At 34.1% G+C, this 17,301-nt stretch overlaps 1 protein-coding gene across 3 annotated transcripts in view; it reads left to right on the plus strand.

Annotated features, from left to right (window-relative positions):
* Positions 1-17,301, plus strand: part of HSD17B4 (hydroxysteroid 17-beta dehydrogenase 4) — a 79,474-nt gene that overhangs the window by 15,434 nt on the left and 46,739 nt on the right. For all 3 annotated transcript variants that reach the window (XM_039848522.1, XM_039848523.1, XM_039848524.1), the window contains 7 exons: positions 3,149-3,170; positions 3,276-3,322; positions 4,924-5,008; positions 6,568-6,755; positions 12,585-12,676; positions 15,251-15,275; positions 16,861-16,989. In XM_039848522.1, the coding sequence (XP_039704456.1) occupies positions 3,149-3,170; positions 3,276-3,322; positions 4,924-5,008; positions 6,568-6,755; positions 12,585-12,676; positions 15,251-15,275; positions 16,861-16,989 (588 nt within the window). The remainder of the gene's footprint in view (positions 1-3,148; positions 3,171-3,275; positions 3,323-4,923; positions 5,009-6,567; positions 6,756-12,584; positions 12,677-15,250; positions 15,276-16,860; positions 16,990-17,301) is intronic.

Here is a 17,301-nt window from a genome sequence, read left to right on the forward strand (position 1 = left end):
AGGAGGAAGAAGAGGGGTTGGTCTTGCTGTCTTGGGTGGTTGAGGCGGAAGAGGTGGAAGGAGGGGCAGGAGAGTTCAGTGTAACTTTGTGGAAATACATCATCATTTCTGTTTGACCTTTTTGCATTTTCATTTCTCTAAAAATGTTTCTATACAGTACCATCCTTCCACCGTTTGCCTTAGTTTCAGTGCCCGTATCATTGAAATGTCTATGTCATAAAAGAAGTCAAAAGCAGTCTTGAATAATTCGAATCTTTCTGCCAGATTGTCTAATGTCGGTTTGTTTTCTGGCACTGCTTCTTCTACATCTTCTTCCTCATTGTTAGGCACTAGTTCCAGGAGACACTCCTATCCATGAAGTCGTCTTTTGTTAATTCCTCTGGTGTGGTATCTATTAGCTCTTGAATTTTTCCAAGAGCCATATCTTGAAACGCTTTTCCCCACACCTTTTTTGGCATATTTACAGTCTCTTTCATGATTTCCTTGATTGGCTCTGTTGTAAATCCTGTGAAGTCATGCACGACATCTGAATACAGCTTTCTCCAGCAGGGATATATTGTTTTGGGCTTGATGGCTTTCATAGCCTTTTCTGTAACAACAGTGACGTCTTCAATTGAGTAATCCTTCCAGACTTTCATGATTTCTGTCAGGGTTTTCTTCCATAGTGTTGACAATCTTCTCCATAGAGTACTGTGTGTAGTGAGCCTTATACATTAAGACTGAATTAAAAACATCTTTTGGCAGCCTTCCGAGTTGAACTCATGGGATTCTGGGTGGTCAGGGGCATAGTCTAATATCCAAAGAACTTTAAAAGGCAGTTCCTTACTGGCACAGTCAGTACCTTCTAACTTCAGAGACAAAAGAGTTGATGAAACCAATCCAGAAAAAGGGTTCCCACTGTCCACATCTTGTACCAAAAGACTGGCAGCTGGTGTGTATTTTTTCCCTTTAAGGTTTGAGAGTTAGCTTTATAGGTAAGAGCAGGCCTGATCAAAAAAACCCAACTGCATATGCATAGTGGAGTTAGCTTATTTCTTCCTGCTTTGAACTCTGGTGCTAATTTTTCTTCCTTACTAATAGAGTCTTTTGTGGCTCCGCCAGAATAGGACACTTCTATTTGTATTAAAAACCTATTTGTATTAAAAACCTGTTCAGGCAGATAGCCTTTCTCCTGCATAATTTTCTTAATGGTCTGGGAACTCATCTGCTGCTCCATGTTTTCCTGTTATTTTGACATTTTTTTAAAGCCAGACCTCTTTCTAAAATTATCAGATCATCTTTTGCTGACATGAAATTCTTCAGGTTCAGATCTTTCATCTTCCTTTTGTTTTAATTTGTCATATAATGACTTTGCTTTTTCTTGGATCATGTTAGAGTCTATAGCCATGTCTTTTTTTTTTTTAACAGCAATTCTGCACTCACATAAAAGCTGCATTTTCAAAATGAGATAAAAAGGTTGTTTTGCAAAAAGTGCCAAGTTTATGTGCCTGCTGGCTTAGCTGCAATGACGGCTTCACAGATTTCTTTTTTTTTTTCCCAGTGGTCCTTACACTGGATTCATTTATCTTGGAATGTAGGCAACTGTAGTTGGCAGCCCTTAATCTATGATGCTTATCAAACATTTCAACTTTTTCTTATGTCATGACTTTTCTCTGCTGCTTGGGAGCATTTCCAACATCACTAGTAGCTCTCCGGATGGGTCCCATGGTGTTATTCAGGTTTACTGTGTTGCACTAAAAAAATGAAAAATATGGGAGAACTGTGAGAGATCACTTTTTACTGCCATACACAATTTACTGGAGAGAGGAACGTCTCATACGGAGCAATTAGCAAGCATCACATGATATTGTAAGCGGATACTTGTAACACTTGAGCTCACGCAGTAGCAACAGGAAGTGGCTGCGAAATTATTATAGTAGTACAGTATATAGTATAGTTAATTTTATGCAGTTATGATTTAATACTGCATCTTTATGTTTGTTTACATTTCTCTCAACTAAATGGTGCCACATATGGTCTGTATTTGTGTGTATAACTTGATAAATTTTAACTGTTTTGTACTTTATATATATTTTATGATAATAAATGATAAAATAGACAATTATCTGCATATATTTTATGCATTCTTAACATAGCTAACTTTTTCTTAAATTTTTCAATGTTTCTAGGGTATATGGTATGTGAGTTTTTTTCACAGTGTTGCACATTTCCAAAAAATGTCCCAACATTTTTATTGGAAAAAATAAAACTGTAAGTGGACTTGTGCAGTTCAAACCTGTGTTGTTAAAGAGTCAACTGTATAATAAAAATCTTCATTTTTAAGAAGAGTTTCAATATACTGTTTAGTCCCTTCTTCTCTGGATAAGCTTTCTGGTTTAGTCCCACACATTTTTATTAAAAGGTTGTTGAATTCTAGTGAGAAACATTATTCCAGATATTCCCAATATATTTATAATCTGAAAAACATTAATTTTGTAATTTAAATGTGCTTCCCCCCCTTTTTTTTTGTCTAGCATATTTATTTTTCTAGTTATGTTTGGTTGAGCTCATTAGAGACATTTTTGCTCATTTTCTGACAGGTCTAGGGAGCACAAAGGTGTGAAATAATAGGGTGAAAATAGCTACAAGGTGGTGGTTGAACCTTAGAAATTATTTTTTTTCTTTTCTTAGTGAGAATACAATTCTGTGTTAAGATAGGATATCAGTTTTTAACGCTAATGGTTTCCTTTCTGGGCTTTTGACTTTGGCAAAAACAGATTTAAGTTTTTAACTTTCTGAGTGAATTTTGAGGTTAAATGAGGAATGGCTGTGGTTACCACTGAATCCTAAGAACCTAAGAATTATGCAAAAGCTAATTCTATAAAAAAGTTGCTAGAATTTCAGCAAAAGATAGAAGTGAAAAATCATAGATATGTAAGTTTAAGAGTAGAGCACTGATATGATGTGATTGATACTCGCTGTGGTTTTGTGAATCAGATCTTTTTTTTTTTGCTATAGGTATAAAATTTTGTTCTGATAACACTCTTTAACAATTATATGTATACTATCCCATGGGAAAAAAAATTTTCGAAAGAAATATGAGTTGTAAGCAAATGCAAATTAATATGCTTGCTTTCATATTTGTGACTTGGGTCTTTTTATATTGTAGATGTTGTGGTCAACAATGCCGGGTGAGTATTTCTGTTTTTATTTTTAGTGAAGTAATGTGCGTTCAAAGTTTTTTTTTTTTTTTAAGTGTATACTCCCTCTGTAACGGATAAAATATCAATTTTTAGAATTCTGAGGGATCGTTCCTTTGGTAGAATAAGTGATGAAGACTGGGGTAAGTTGTTTTTAATATATATCTCTGTTGGACATACCTATCCATTTAGCTTTTTAATATTTGATAAATTTATACATTTAAGAAGAAACTTGATTTTATCTACTTTTTCTTCTGCTAAGTGATAAATAAGCTTTATAACCGAAAATGGTGAACAGTTGGTTATAGCCTATTTTTTTTTAACATTTGATAAATTTAAAAAAATTTAAATCAGTTGGCAGAAGTTATTCAAAAGAATTTCAGGACTTTCAATTTGTTTCTCCCTTTTTTTGCCTTGAGAGATTGTCAGCATTTTCTAGCATTATTAACTCTTTCTAACAGCCTTTAGCATACTTATCTGGCTATGTGAGACTTATTTCAAGAGCAAGAGCAGAATATGGAAAGGAGCCAGGGGCACTAAAAATGATGGAGATCTTAGCACTGTGTAGGAAAAACCTTCTAATAAGTAGGAAAATTTTCCATTAGTGCCGTTTTGGAAAGTTTGAGTTTAGATAATGAACAAATAACAGTTATGAATTTTTTTTTTTCCTGTTTGCTTTCCTTTACCCTTACTTCATTGGCCATCAGAACTAAAACAATGGTGGCTCACACAATGGCAAGCATGATAACTAAGGTGAATTATATCATTGTTTATAGAGTGTGCTTCTAGGGGATATTGCCAGAAGTTCTTTTGGAAGAAGCAAAATATCTTTGTGCCTTGAGTTAATCAGGAAGGGCTTTTAGTTATCTCTTTTTTTATAACAACTGGGGTGAAAAAGAAGCTGAGAAAGATAAGATTTGTTGGCAAAGGGCTTATGTTGCCCCTTTCTTTTGAACTCTAGTGGGGCTGGGGTATTTACTCCTCTGGTTTCATCCTAAGCTTTTGACTCCTAACTACTCTTTCTTTTTTCTTTTTTTCACTCTTTTAATATATACAAGAGCAAATGTTTTCATTTATTGAGGCCCCAGATTAATAATAAATAAGTAAAAGTGGTTAAAAATTTGATAATTAAAAAATAAAATTAAATAAATTGAATTAAAAAATTAAATCTCAAAGTTTTTATCTATCTGAATTATTCCTCAAATTGTCTATTCATTAGATTGACATCTCTAAAACAGAGAGGCTTCCCTCTTTCCCTCCCTCTCTTCCTCCTCTATCCTTTCTCCTATTTTCTACTTCCCATCCCCCAATTTATAAACTCTGGGAAAAATAGGAATATACTGAGCATTTAGTAAATATTTCGTGATGAACTGTGTGGTTTATGATTATGCTTTAATTAATGTTTGTGTTGAGTCTCAAATATGTATGTAAAATTCTTCGATATTTGTATTAGTGAATTTTTATATAAAGTAGGCATAAGTTAAAGATGGCTTTATATTTAGATATGTACGGGTATTTCAATAATTTTATCATAAATTATAAGGAAAATGAGTAGAACTATTGATTGGTTTCATAATTGGAACAAAAGCAAAAGTAATTACTTAGAGAGCAGTGTGACAATAGTTCATTATGAATGTTAGATATAAAATGAACATATGTTTATAAGTAAATCATTGCTTATGTTGATTCTGAGATATGCCTATCTGAATTTTTGATAAAATATAACAATAATTTCTTGTTTTAGATATAGTCCATAGAATTCATTTGCGGGGTTCATTCCAAGTGACCCGGGCAGCATGGGATCACATGAAGAAACAGAATTTTGGAAGGTAGAGTTGCATTTGGCTTTCAAGGGATATTAGAGATGTTGTGTGTGGGTTCTTAGGTGCAGGGAATGCATGATAATTGCTTTGACATTGAGGAAAACATCATATATGCATAGGCTTTTTAAATATGGTTTTGGCACATATCCTCTCATTAAATTGGTCTTTTAGTTATAGATTAGCTGAGCTGGACAGCTTTATATTTCTTTTCACATCCTGCTTTTTGTTATTATAATTTTCCTTGCCGTTCTCTGATATTTCAGCAGTACAAACATTGAGGATTTAGCTGTAGTTAACTCTGTAACCAAAATATCATTTCGTGTATCCATTGACCAACTGTGAGAGATGAGTGGCTGTTTCCTGCTAGCTGGTACATGTTAGACATGAATTAGTCTTTACAAATTGTTTAGAAATTGTAGGACTCTTATGGTTGTGTCTATGTCAGTGACTCAGAATATGGTAGAGGTAGTAAGAGGCTCCATGCACTCTAATGTCAAGATCATTCTTTTTAAGTTAAGGTTCACACATATTTATTAAAAGTAAATCTTTTGTGATACCTCTTCTTATTGGAGATTTCTAGTTTATCTTGATCCTAGCAGCTTCCAAAAGTAAATGCTATTGAAGAGGAATTTTCTACTCTAAAGGCTAGCCTTGTAATCAGCTCTTTATTCTGCTTCTGTAGGTATGCTTGCCGCATAGGCTGAAAGGCAGGGTGACCTCTAAATTAACTAAAGACTCATCCTCCCTTTGCTTGTTCTGTCTAGATAACAAATGTATTGCCTAATAAATTCCTGTCTGAAATTCTTGCGCTTTGTAACTCTTTGTGACTGCCTGTAACCCATAGCAACTCCTGCTCTCTTAAACTGCCTGAGGACAAATTAACCAATCGGCCCATGCCACCTGGCCAACTGTAACTACACGGATGAGCCCCATAAAAGCAAGGTTGCCCTTGAGCTCCGGGCCCAGATCTTCAGAGCACTAGCTCTTCTGGGACCACCTGCGTAATAAACCTGAGTTTTCTACTTTCTGAGTGGTACTTGGTTTCTCGCTGGTCTGATTTTTTTTCTGCAACATTTCTGCAACAATATAATTTATTTTACTTCTACTAGGTAAAGTGAGTGAGATTGGGTCATATTATGAGATGGCATTATTTTAATGTGAGGCATTTAATATTATCCAGAAAGGAAGGAGGGGGAAAGTGATGACTAAAGAATTAGAATGGCTTTATCTAATATTTCTTACTAAAATTTTAACATGTATTGCCAGTTTATGTTTATAAATATTGTTGTTTTCAGTAGATAATGAATGTATGTTCTTACACTTGAATTCATTTGGTTCTGACCAGAGATTCATTTTAAAACAGGTAAATCTTGTAGTTGAATTTTAGAAGATTACTTTTATTATTATTATTATTATTTTAGATATATGAATCATAACATTAAGAAACTAGTGACAGTATACAGACTTGCTTTTGACAGGTGTAATAGTACTGAAAAAAAAAAGTCTTAGAGTTGTAACATTATCTAAACATAGAAAAGATGATGAGGGATTGGTTTTCTTTTTAGGATCATTATGACTTCATCAGCTTCAGGACTATATGGCAACTTTGGCCAGGCAAATTATAGTGCTGCAAAACTAGGTCTTCTGGGCCTTGCAAATAGTCTTGCAATTGAAGGCGCGAAAAACAACATTCATTGTAACACTATTGCTCCAACGGCTGGATCAAGGTTGACCCAGAGTTTATTCTCTGAAGGTAAGTAGCTTAGATTTTTCAGGGCTGTTACCCACAAATCTGTGTCAAGTGAGCTTTGCAAAAGTATTTAATTTTCTGAATAGTTAAGAAATTATTTTTCTTTCCATTTAAAAAAACTATGTATAATTTGTGTTCATTGGAGAAAATTTCGAAAAGTACAAGGGAAAAGTAAAAAAATAACCCGTAATTCTACCATGCTAAGATAAACTTTCATTTTTTTCTCTGTATAGGTAGACATACATATATACCTACTTAACTTTTTGTTTTACAGAATGAGATAACAGCATTCTTGCTGTTCTATAATAATTATTTTTTAAAATTAATAGACTGTTGACCTGTTGGTTGTTTAATAGCACGTTTTATAGTCTCCATGTTTATGTTTTTTCCCAGTTTCTTCTTGTAATTGATTTCTAGTTTTATAATTTTGTAGTCAGAAATAATGCTTGATATGATTTCAGTGTTCTTGAATTTATCAAGACTTATTTTGTGGCCAAACGTGATCTATCCTAGAGAATGTTCCATGTGCACTTGAAAAGATTGTGTATGCTGCAATATTGGGATGAAATATTTTGTATATATCTATTAAGTCTCCCTTTCTATTATTACTGTCAGTTTCTCCCTTTATGCCTGTATTTGCTTTATATAGGTAGTTGCTCCTGTGTTGGATGCATTTATGTTTATAAAACCTATATCCTCAAGGATCGACCTCTATAGCATCATGTAATGCCCTTATTTTGTCTTATATTACAGTCTTTGTTTTAAAGTCTGTTTTGTCTGTTATGAGTATTGCTATCCCAACTTTCTTTTTGTTTCCATTTGCGTAGAATATCTTTTTCCATCCCTTCATTTCCAGTCTCTATGTGTCTTTCTATTAAAAGTGAGTCTTTTATAGGCAGCATATGGATGGGTCTTCTTTTTTTTTTTTTAAATCCATTCAGCCACCATATGTCTTCAGATCGGATAATTTAGTCTCTTTATAAATAGTTATTGATAGGTATATACTTATTGTCATTTTAAAAGTTGTTTTTGGTTGTTTTGTCATTCTGTGTTCCCTTTCTTCTTTCTTTGGTCTTTTCCCTTATGGTTTGATGGTTTTCTTTAGTGTTATGTTTGAGTTCTTTCTCTTTATTTTTTGTATATCTATTGTAGGTTTGTGTTTACCATGAGGTTCATATATATCTACCTATATGCATAGCAGTATATTTTAAGATGATGGTCACTTAAGTTTAAACACATTCCAAGCACTATATTTTTACTCTTCCACTCTCTTCTAGCCTGCAAAGTTTCTACTGCAAAATTAGCTCATGGTCTTATGGAGTTTCTCTTGTATGTGACAAATTGTTTTTCTCTTGTTACTTTTAAGATTCTCTTTTTATTTTTAAATTTTGCCATTTTATAATAATATGTCTTGGCATACATCTCCTTAGGTTCATGTTGCTTCGGACTCTCTATGCTTTTCGAACCTGGATGTCTGTTTCCTTCCCCAGGTTAAGGAAGTTTTCAGTCATTATTTCTTCGAATAAGTTATTCACTCCTTTTTTCTTCTGTCTCCTTCTAGGACCTCTATAATGTGAGTGTTAGTAAACTTGATACTGTCCTAGAGGTCCCTTAAATTATCCTCATTAAATTTTTTTTTTTTTTTTTTTGCTGTTCCGATTGGGTGATTTATACTATTCTGCCTTTTCAGATTGTTGATGCATTCTTCTGTCAATTAATCTGCTGCTGACTCCCTCTATTTTTTTTTTTTTTTTTTTAATTTCAGTTGTATTCTTCAGCTCTGGTTGGTTCTTTCTTAATATTTTCTCTTTGTTGACGTTCTCACTGTGTTTTCCATTCTTCTACATTCAGGGAGCATCTTTATGACCATTACTTTGAACTCTTTATCAGGTAAATTGCATATCTTCATTTCATCAGCGTTTTTGTTTAGGGTTTTGTTTTGTTCTTTTATTTGGAATGTATTTCTCTATCTCCTCATTTTGACTTTCTGGGTTTGTGTCTGTGTATTGGGTGAAACAGCTACCTCTCTGGTCTTGAAGAGTGGCCTTGTATTGGAGTGATCTCTGTATGCCAGGTTGTTTTTGAAGGCCGGCTGGAACTGGAGCTGGCTGTTGGGAGTCCCAGGATGCGCTGCGTTGGATTTATCTTGGTGGGATGGCTGAAGCTGGAGTGGGCATGGGTTGGGGTGTGTCTCGGAGTGCTCTGTGCTGAGAATGTCCTAGTGGGATAGCTGGAGCTGGAGCAGGTGTCGGTCCAGGTGTCCTTGGACATGTTTTGCTGGGGTCACTTTGGTAAGATGGCTGGAGCTGAAGTGAGTGTGGGCCTGGGGTCCCAGAGTATGCTGCATTGGGGTCGCCTTGGTAGAACAGCTAGAGCTGGGGAGTATTGCGCCGGTGCTGCCTTGGCAGGATGGCTAGACATGGAGGAGGTGTGGGATGGGAGTGTCCGGGGACATGACTTGCCACTTCTATCCTGGCAGGATGGCTGAATCAGGTATAGTTGGTGGGGGTGGGGTCTCAGGACACTGCACTGGGGCCTTCTTTGGAGGATTACTGGAGCTGGTGTGGACCAGGATCTTGGGGTGCACTGGAAGGCCTTGGCTGGCCAGCTGAAGTGCCTGGACTTTGCTCCTGCCTACCCTGTTGGTGTTGGAGGGATAACATAAAAAATGATGCTTCTTGGTACCTACCTCTGATCCTGGGGAGAGTTCCAGCAGTTCCGCACCCGTTTGGCAGATACTCTTGGGTTTGTAAATGGATGTCATTCACATATAGCTAGGTGCCCTTTAAACAGCTATTTTTTTTGCTGGGCCCCAACGCGGGTGAGTCTGTACATGGGCTCCTCATTGATACCCCTACTGCAAGTCACCGTGTTGGGGATGGGGTTCTCATTGTTACGATGTCTCTGTATTTCCTACCCTTGTCTGTGTGACCTTTCCATCATTTGTTATGTAGAAGCTGTTCAGTCAGCCCTATTTGTAGGTGTATATTCAGTGTGTTAGTGGGAGGAGGTGAGTTCAAGGTCTTTCTATGACGTCATCTTGGACACCTTTTTTAGTTTTTATATTTTATAGCTAAGAAAAAGCTGAAAACTTATTTTTCCCCCGAGTTTTTCTTCTCTTCCTTTGAAATATCCACTTACAAGCTATCAAAGGAAAAAAGCCAGATATTATGAATGTGTGGAGACATTTGCAGTTTCCTTTTCCTCTTTGAAATATATTTGATAAATGGAAAATAATGTATGTAATTTACATGTTTCTTATAAGAAATGAAACATAATTCTAGACTGGATCTCCATGAACTAACTTCCTAAGTATTAGTTATTTACTGCCATAGAAATTACTCTAAAACTTAGTGGTTTAAAACAACAGACATTTACTATCTCTCACAGTTTGCAGGGTCTGGAATTTTCAATGGCTTAGCTCGGAAGTTCTGATTCTGGATCTCTAATGAAGATGTTTGCTGGGATTCCAGTTATTTGAAAGCTTGTCTGGGTTGGAGTATCCACTTCCAAGCTCATAAAATGAACGTGAAAGTTGGCAGGAGGCCTCCATTCCTTCCTAACTATTGTCTAGAGGCCTCAGTGTCTCACCGTGTGGGCTTCTCCATAGGACTACTCTTGATATGACAGCTGGCTTCCCTCAGAGCTAATAATTTGAAAGAGAGAAACAGCCACCAAGACAGAAGTTGCATTATCTTTTAATTTCAGAAGTGACATACTGTCACTTCTGCCCTATTCTGTTGTTTGCAAAGACCAACTGTAGTACGTTGTAGGAAGAGACTGCAAAAAGGGGTAAATAAGAGGAGATGGAGATCACTTGGGCCATCCTGAAGACTAGCTGTCATGCAGCCCTAAAACTGGGGCATTACCAGTGACTTGTATTTATCTTTCTTTTCATCACAAACCTCTTGTTTCCCTCAAGATGTAATCACTTAAATAAAGTAATTGGTTTTCATTTCCTTAAACTTTCTTCAAAAAATAATAAATACATGGCTAAACCCTTTATTTTTGGTTTACATGTTTTTGATCCTCATGAAATATACTGCTTTTTTGGGGGTGATTGCTTTTTGCTTTTTCCACTTTATGCTATATATGTAAAATTAATTTATGTTATGTATAGCTGTAGTTCACTCATTTTTACTTGTTATGTGAATTTATCTAATTCATAAATGGACATTTGGGTTTGTGTCCAGTTTATTTGCTTTTTTTGAACAGAATTTTCTAGAGTGCATACTTAGAAGTAAAATTGCTGAGTTATAGAATATACAAATGCTAAACTTGAGATAATTCTAAATTAGTTTCAAATGGGTTAAGCCAGTTTAACATCCAACCAGTGGTTACAGAGTTCTCACTGATCTCTGCTTGTGTTGGGGGTCTTCAAGATGACCCTCAGGCTTTATGATGCTCTAGGAGAATTCACTGAACTCAGACAAAGCTGTTACACTTATGGTAATGGTCTTTTACAGTGAAAAGATACTGATTAAACTAAGCAAAGGAGAAAGGCGCATGAGGTGAAATTCAGGAGAAACCAAGCTGGATGCTGTAAAGTGTTGCTTAACTATAAGTGACAATATATGAAATAAGATGGAAGTAGAAGTATTTTTCCTATGTGACTTTGTTCTTTTCTTCTTTTTTCTCACCTAATAGATGTTGAGTTGGATTTCTTCGATGTATTTATTGTTGCATTCAGTACTATAAAGTTAGTCAACTCATCTGAATCTCTATATAAATATCCTTTAACATTCCATTTTGCAATTGATATATAAAGGAAATTCACGGAATGTTATGTATTCAGATGAATAGTATATAGATTAAGAATTTGTTTTATCATATAATTTGAAATGGTTGGAATATCCCTTTAGTTTTCTCCTCATGCTTATAATAGAGAGTGGGGAACAGTGTACCATTAGATTTTTTGCATATCTAAGAGTTTTTAGAGGCTTTAAAGTGAAAAGTTTTTGGAGCTGCTCTTTAATTTACAGAGACTGTAAAAGTCATCTTCGTTACTTTTGCATATTAATACAAATTAAGTTTTGTCATTTTACAACTAAATTTGCAATTATTTGATTCTTTAAAGATTATAAAGTATATTAACAAATTCAATTTCATTTGAGCCATGGAACAACTTGACAGAGTAGGCAGGGGAAGCATTTTACTTACCATCTTAGTGATGAAGATACAGATCCAGGAGAACGAAGTGATGTGCTCACAGTGTCCTAAGTTGCCTGCGTGGTAGCGCTAGCAGTAAAATCCAGGTCTTCTTACTCCTTATGTAGTACCTTTCTGCTCTATTAAGTTTCTCACAGAAAAGATGCAATGAGAAAATATTTTTTACGCTTTGTTACTCATCGTTAATGGTTGCAGGGTCCATTTCACATCATTATCTTACTGCCATTACAATTATCAAGGCTTTGTTTGTTTGTTTTTTGTTTTTGTAGCTTTTGGTGAAATAGCTGGGAGTACAAAATAATTTTGGAAATGAATGGTACCTGAGTTCCTCATGTTTTGTATAGCTTTGCTCACCAGTCTTTGCCTAGGCAGCTGTAACTTATCTTCTCCTGACTAGTATCTTACCTATCTTGGAAAGGTATGTCTGATGTATTCAATGTTAGAAGCTTGAAAAAGCTTTAGGAATGTCTCCATTGTGATGAAAATAATTCTTTGAAAAGCCTTGGATGTTAGACTAATTAATCATGTATATTTATTTTTGTTCTTATTTTTAAAAAATATTTCTGAATTATCTATAATTTTCTAAGATATTTTCAGAAAGTAAAATAATTGATTAAATAAGTATACTTGTTTAAAAAAAACTTTTTTGGGTATTTATTTCAGATATTCTGAAAGCTCTGAAGCCGGATTATGTGGCACCTCTGGTTCTTTGGCTTTGCCATGAGAGTTGTGATGAAAATGGTGGCTTGTTTGAGGTATTCTATAATTTCCCACTTTCTCCCAAAGTAATATTTGTGTAATTAAATATAAAAGGTGATTTAAAAATTAGTATTTTCCAGTTGCTCACATTTGTAAAACTCTGCATCAGTTGACATCACTTCATATTTTTAAAATATCATGGTTATGTTATAATTAAGGAACAAGTGTTGACTAATGTTCTTCTTTGAGAAAGTAGCAGCAGCTTCATAAATTCTGTTTTTATTTAGTTCTTCGTTTCTAATATTCTTACGAAATGAAAATTGTGGCTGGTTTGATGTGTTTAGTCAAATATAGAAAGTATCATTTGGTTTGAGAAGCTCACTGGTGAAGTAGAAGGATGAGCTTAGGGTTGAGAGTCAGCCAGGCCAGATTTTGAATTCTCGTTCTGGTATTTGCTAGCTTGCTGGAATTTTGTGCAGATTAATCTTCCTGAGTTTTAGTTTTCTTGGGCTTTTGTTATGACAACTAGAAATCATATTTTTAAACTCTTAGCATTGGACCTAGTACATAGCAGTCACTCCTCAATTTAAAATGTTATAGCAGTATAGCAAGAATTTAGTCTGGGTATGATAGATCAATAAACACAACTTATTATTTATCTTAACTTTAAAAATAAATTATATTTTTCCTTGTTGCAAAACTTGAAATGTTTATTGTAAATACAAAAATCACACATAATCCCACCATCATGTGAGACCCAATTTTTACTACAGTCAAAGTCCTTTTAGATCTCTGTATGCCAGTTTGTACATTTTTGACTCCTCGTTTGAGTTAGATCTCTTTTTTTGTAGCACAAACTATTATAATTAAAACCTCCTCCCTTATTTGATTATCTGTGGTAATAATTAACCTGTTCTATGAAGAATGCTGTGATATCCTTAAACATTTCTTGGTAGCAAAATAACCTGGTTCCGTTTGAAATGAATGATATATTAGCCTGATTTATTGAATAAAAAGCTGATAAGCAAATAAAAAACAATCTGCACATGTATAAGCAGAGATATGTGCCTCTACATTCTTAATCAAAGCCATTGAGTGTAAATTGTAGAAATTTATAAGTGGAAATAACTTTACAACTCAAATTTACAGAAGAGGAAAATTTAATTTTATATGCCATCTGAAGCTCAAAATTTGGCCTGTCTTTTACTCGTTAGGGAATTTTTTAAAAAAGCTTTTTATCTTACATAATTATATTTATTATTAGTTCTGTCAACCAAAATATGTACTTTTCATAGAAAACTTTAAATATATAGGAAAGTATATAGAAGAAAATAAAAATCACCCACATTACCATTATTTAGAGATAACTAATATTAATATTTTTATGTATTCTCTTCCAGTCTTTTATTAGATGTGCATTTTCCATGAATAGGCTTTTTTTAGATACATATTTTATACACACACTCAAAGGTAAATAATTAGGATCATGTGTAAATGAAGTTTTATATGTTTTTTTTTTTACTATATTGCGAACATTTTTAGTGAGGAACATTTGATATGCATGATTGATAAAATATAGTAAGAGATATATGTGTAATCTCCTGAGTTAAACCTTGAAAGTAAATTACTATCTTGTTTGCAAACTTCTGCTATATAACTAGAGTGGCAAATATAGATATTTTTGGCTCAGCTGAAGCTGTTGTTTCTTGTACCTGAGAGGACCTTGCAGCTTCACTCCTAAAATATGGTAGACGATATCTCTCTTGCCTGTTATCAAAACCACTGCTGATTTATCTATTGTGACAGCATCAAGGCTGATTGGTCTTTTATAACAGGTGTGGGCATTTTAACATAAAGGCAAATGGTGATTAAAAAGCCATAGCCTTGAGCCTATAGCCACTAAGATGTGTGCTGTCTGCTAATTTTCTTCTGTCATATGTACGTGGAATTCTTGTATAAGTTCTGGCACGCTGTTCTGGTGGTCTTTGAAGATATGACAAACTACATCAGACATTTTCTTCTGAGGATATCTTTGAATGATCTCTAGAAAAAAAATTTACCTTTCTATGTGGTAGTTAACATATTTGATCGTTTGCTTTATCTTTATGTAGATGTTTCATTAAAATGACTACATTTAGCTTATTAAGTCAAATTCTGGTTTTATTTTTCTTTTAATTTTTTTATTCACTAGGTCTTTTTAGAAGGACATGTATTTTGAGCCTGTGATGTGCTAGGCATTTAAACTATTTTTATTGTTTAACTTTCATGGTTACATCATGAATAGTATGTTATTATCCTTATTTTACATAAGAGAAAACTTGGATTTAGAGAAGTCAAATAATTTGACCAGAGTCACACAGCTAGTCAGTAGAATACTTCATATCAAACTTTGGTTTCCGACATCAGAATCATGCTTTTCTACTACATTGTGCTGTTTTATAGTTCTACTCTGATAACATGAACTGTGCAGTCTTGGGGGCCAATGGACTTTTGTAGAGTTGTGTTATTTTCTTACATTGTCATCTAGCCTTCTATTATTCTTACTAAGATTGCCTGTTTTTTTTAATTTAAAAACATCTGTTAGTGATTTCACATTAGATGGTATAAATTTTTTCCTCTCTTTTTGGTAGGTTGCGGGAGGATGGATTGGAAAATGTAAGTCTCTTTTGGTTTTTGGTTTGCCATACATTATTTCCATATCTTTAAACCTGCATATCCAATTAGAGCTGGGGAATGATCTTGTCATTTGTCTAACTATTGGATCTAGTACACGCATATTCAAATAAAAACATTATACCAACAAGTATTCTAAAACATGGATGTTTTCCTGGAGGCCTATGGCATTTTCAAGAATCTGTATAATTTTCTTTCTGTTAGCAGTCCTTATTCAGGACTTGCTCTATCTTATTCAGAACTGACTATTCCTTAAGTCAGCACAGTCTGTATTTAGATTCATGTTTGTCTTCCCATGTCTTTGGCATCACACATGCTTGTTCTTACTGTTTCCACAGAGAAGTGAGTGGGAGGGAGGGCTGTTTTTAAAAATATGGGAAGAACACAGCAGGCAAATTCTCTAGTTCTCTCATTTAATTCTTTTATATCTTGGAGCATGAGACATCAAGAAGAGACAGTGAAGAATCACATTGGACATTTTTCTGGGACAGAAATTGCAACTGATCTGTGGAAATTATTCCCCTTCAGCCCGATAGTAAATTCATTTGGCTTCAACCCTCTCCTACTCCAGCCCTAACTGTGTGACCTCCAAAATTGGATAATTGCTTTAAAGCATTTTTTAAAAATTGTGAAAATTCCAGTATTCTAATTCATGTTTTCAGTTGGCTATTGGTATCAAAACTAATTGAATTATTTAAAAGATTGCCATTACTGGAAGGCATCGTTGTAACATATTGTAGAGTATCAGTAATTTCATCTGTTTTCTCCAGTTATTAAAGTAATATATTACTCAAGCATTTTTAAGGGTCTTATGATATCACTTTAAGAAAGGAAGATCAATTGTTTCAATAAAAGCTATAGCTGGGACTCAATAGGAAAGTTGTAGAAGTAGGCGTTTCTGTCATTCTCCAAGATATATCTTCAACTTAATAAACATTAAAGTCTGATCATTATGTTTAAGGTTACTAGTGGTTATTTATTTCTCAAGATTTTAAAAAGGAAAACAATGTTAATTCTTGTGGAACTTGTGCAGTGATAATGATTTCTGCACATTTTAGTTGACTTTCTATGGAAAATGAAGAGGAGCAAAGGAAGGACAAGGGAGAGTTCTTTAGGACTATTTGATATACTAATTTGGTTACCTGGAATTTTTGACCCGTTATCACCACTATTCTTCAGTTTATTCCAACCAAGCTCTATTCTGTTATCTTGAAGTATATTCCTCAAGTGATCTGCGGTCATGAAGTCAGTTTTTTTGGCATGATAATATATAATGTAACTCTTTCTGATTCAGCATTTCATTCTACTTTCAGTTAGTATCTGGCATAGTCAAAAATTTTTCCCTTCAGTTTCAAATATATATATTTTTAAGTTGATATTATCCTAAAGAGTTTGTTGTATTAGGAAAAACTCATTTTAAGGGATGTAGTAAAACTCTTTAGAAGTTAAAAGCCATTTTCTGAATTTCCTTTTTTTCGGTTAAAAAAACTTAAGCAGCTCTTATGAATTTTACTTTCTGTCTCCCACTTAAACTATGTGCTCAGTATAGTTTTGTTTCTATAACCAGTACGCTGGGAGCGGACCCTTGGAGCCATTGTAAGACAGAGGAATCAGCCAGTGTCTCCTGAGGTGGTGAAGGATAACTGGAAAAAGATTTGTGACTTTGAAAATGCCAGCAAGCCTCAGAGAATTCAAGGTAAAGAGTCCCAAGTCAGTTCGGTCTTGTTTGGGGAACCAGAGCAATCTATTTTATGGAATTGCCTTGTGTTTTAACTGTGGTAATTTAGACACTTGAATCATCTAGAGTACATTTTCTGCTCTAATACATATTAGAACCCTTCAAATTTAAGATATATATATATCTTAAATTTTAGATATATATCTTAAATATAAGATATATATCTTAAACTTAAGATATATATCTTAAACAAGATATAGATATATATCTTAAATATAAGATATATATATATATCTTATATATCTTATATATCTTATATTTATATATATA

Source organism: Pteropus medius, unplaced genomic scaffold (genome assembly GCF_902729225.1).
Source record: "Pteropus medius unplaced genomic scaffold, Ma_sr-lr_union100, whole genome shotgun sequence".
NCBI classification, from domain to species: Eukaryota; Metazoa; Chordata; class Mammalia; order Chiroptera; family Pteropodidae; genus Pteropus; species Pteropus medius.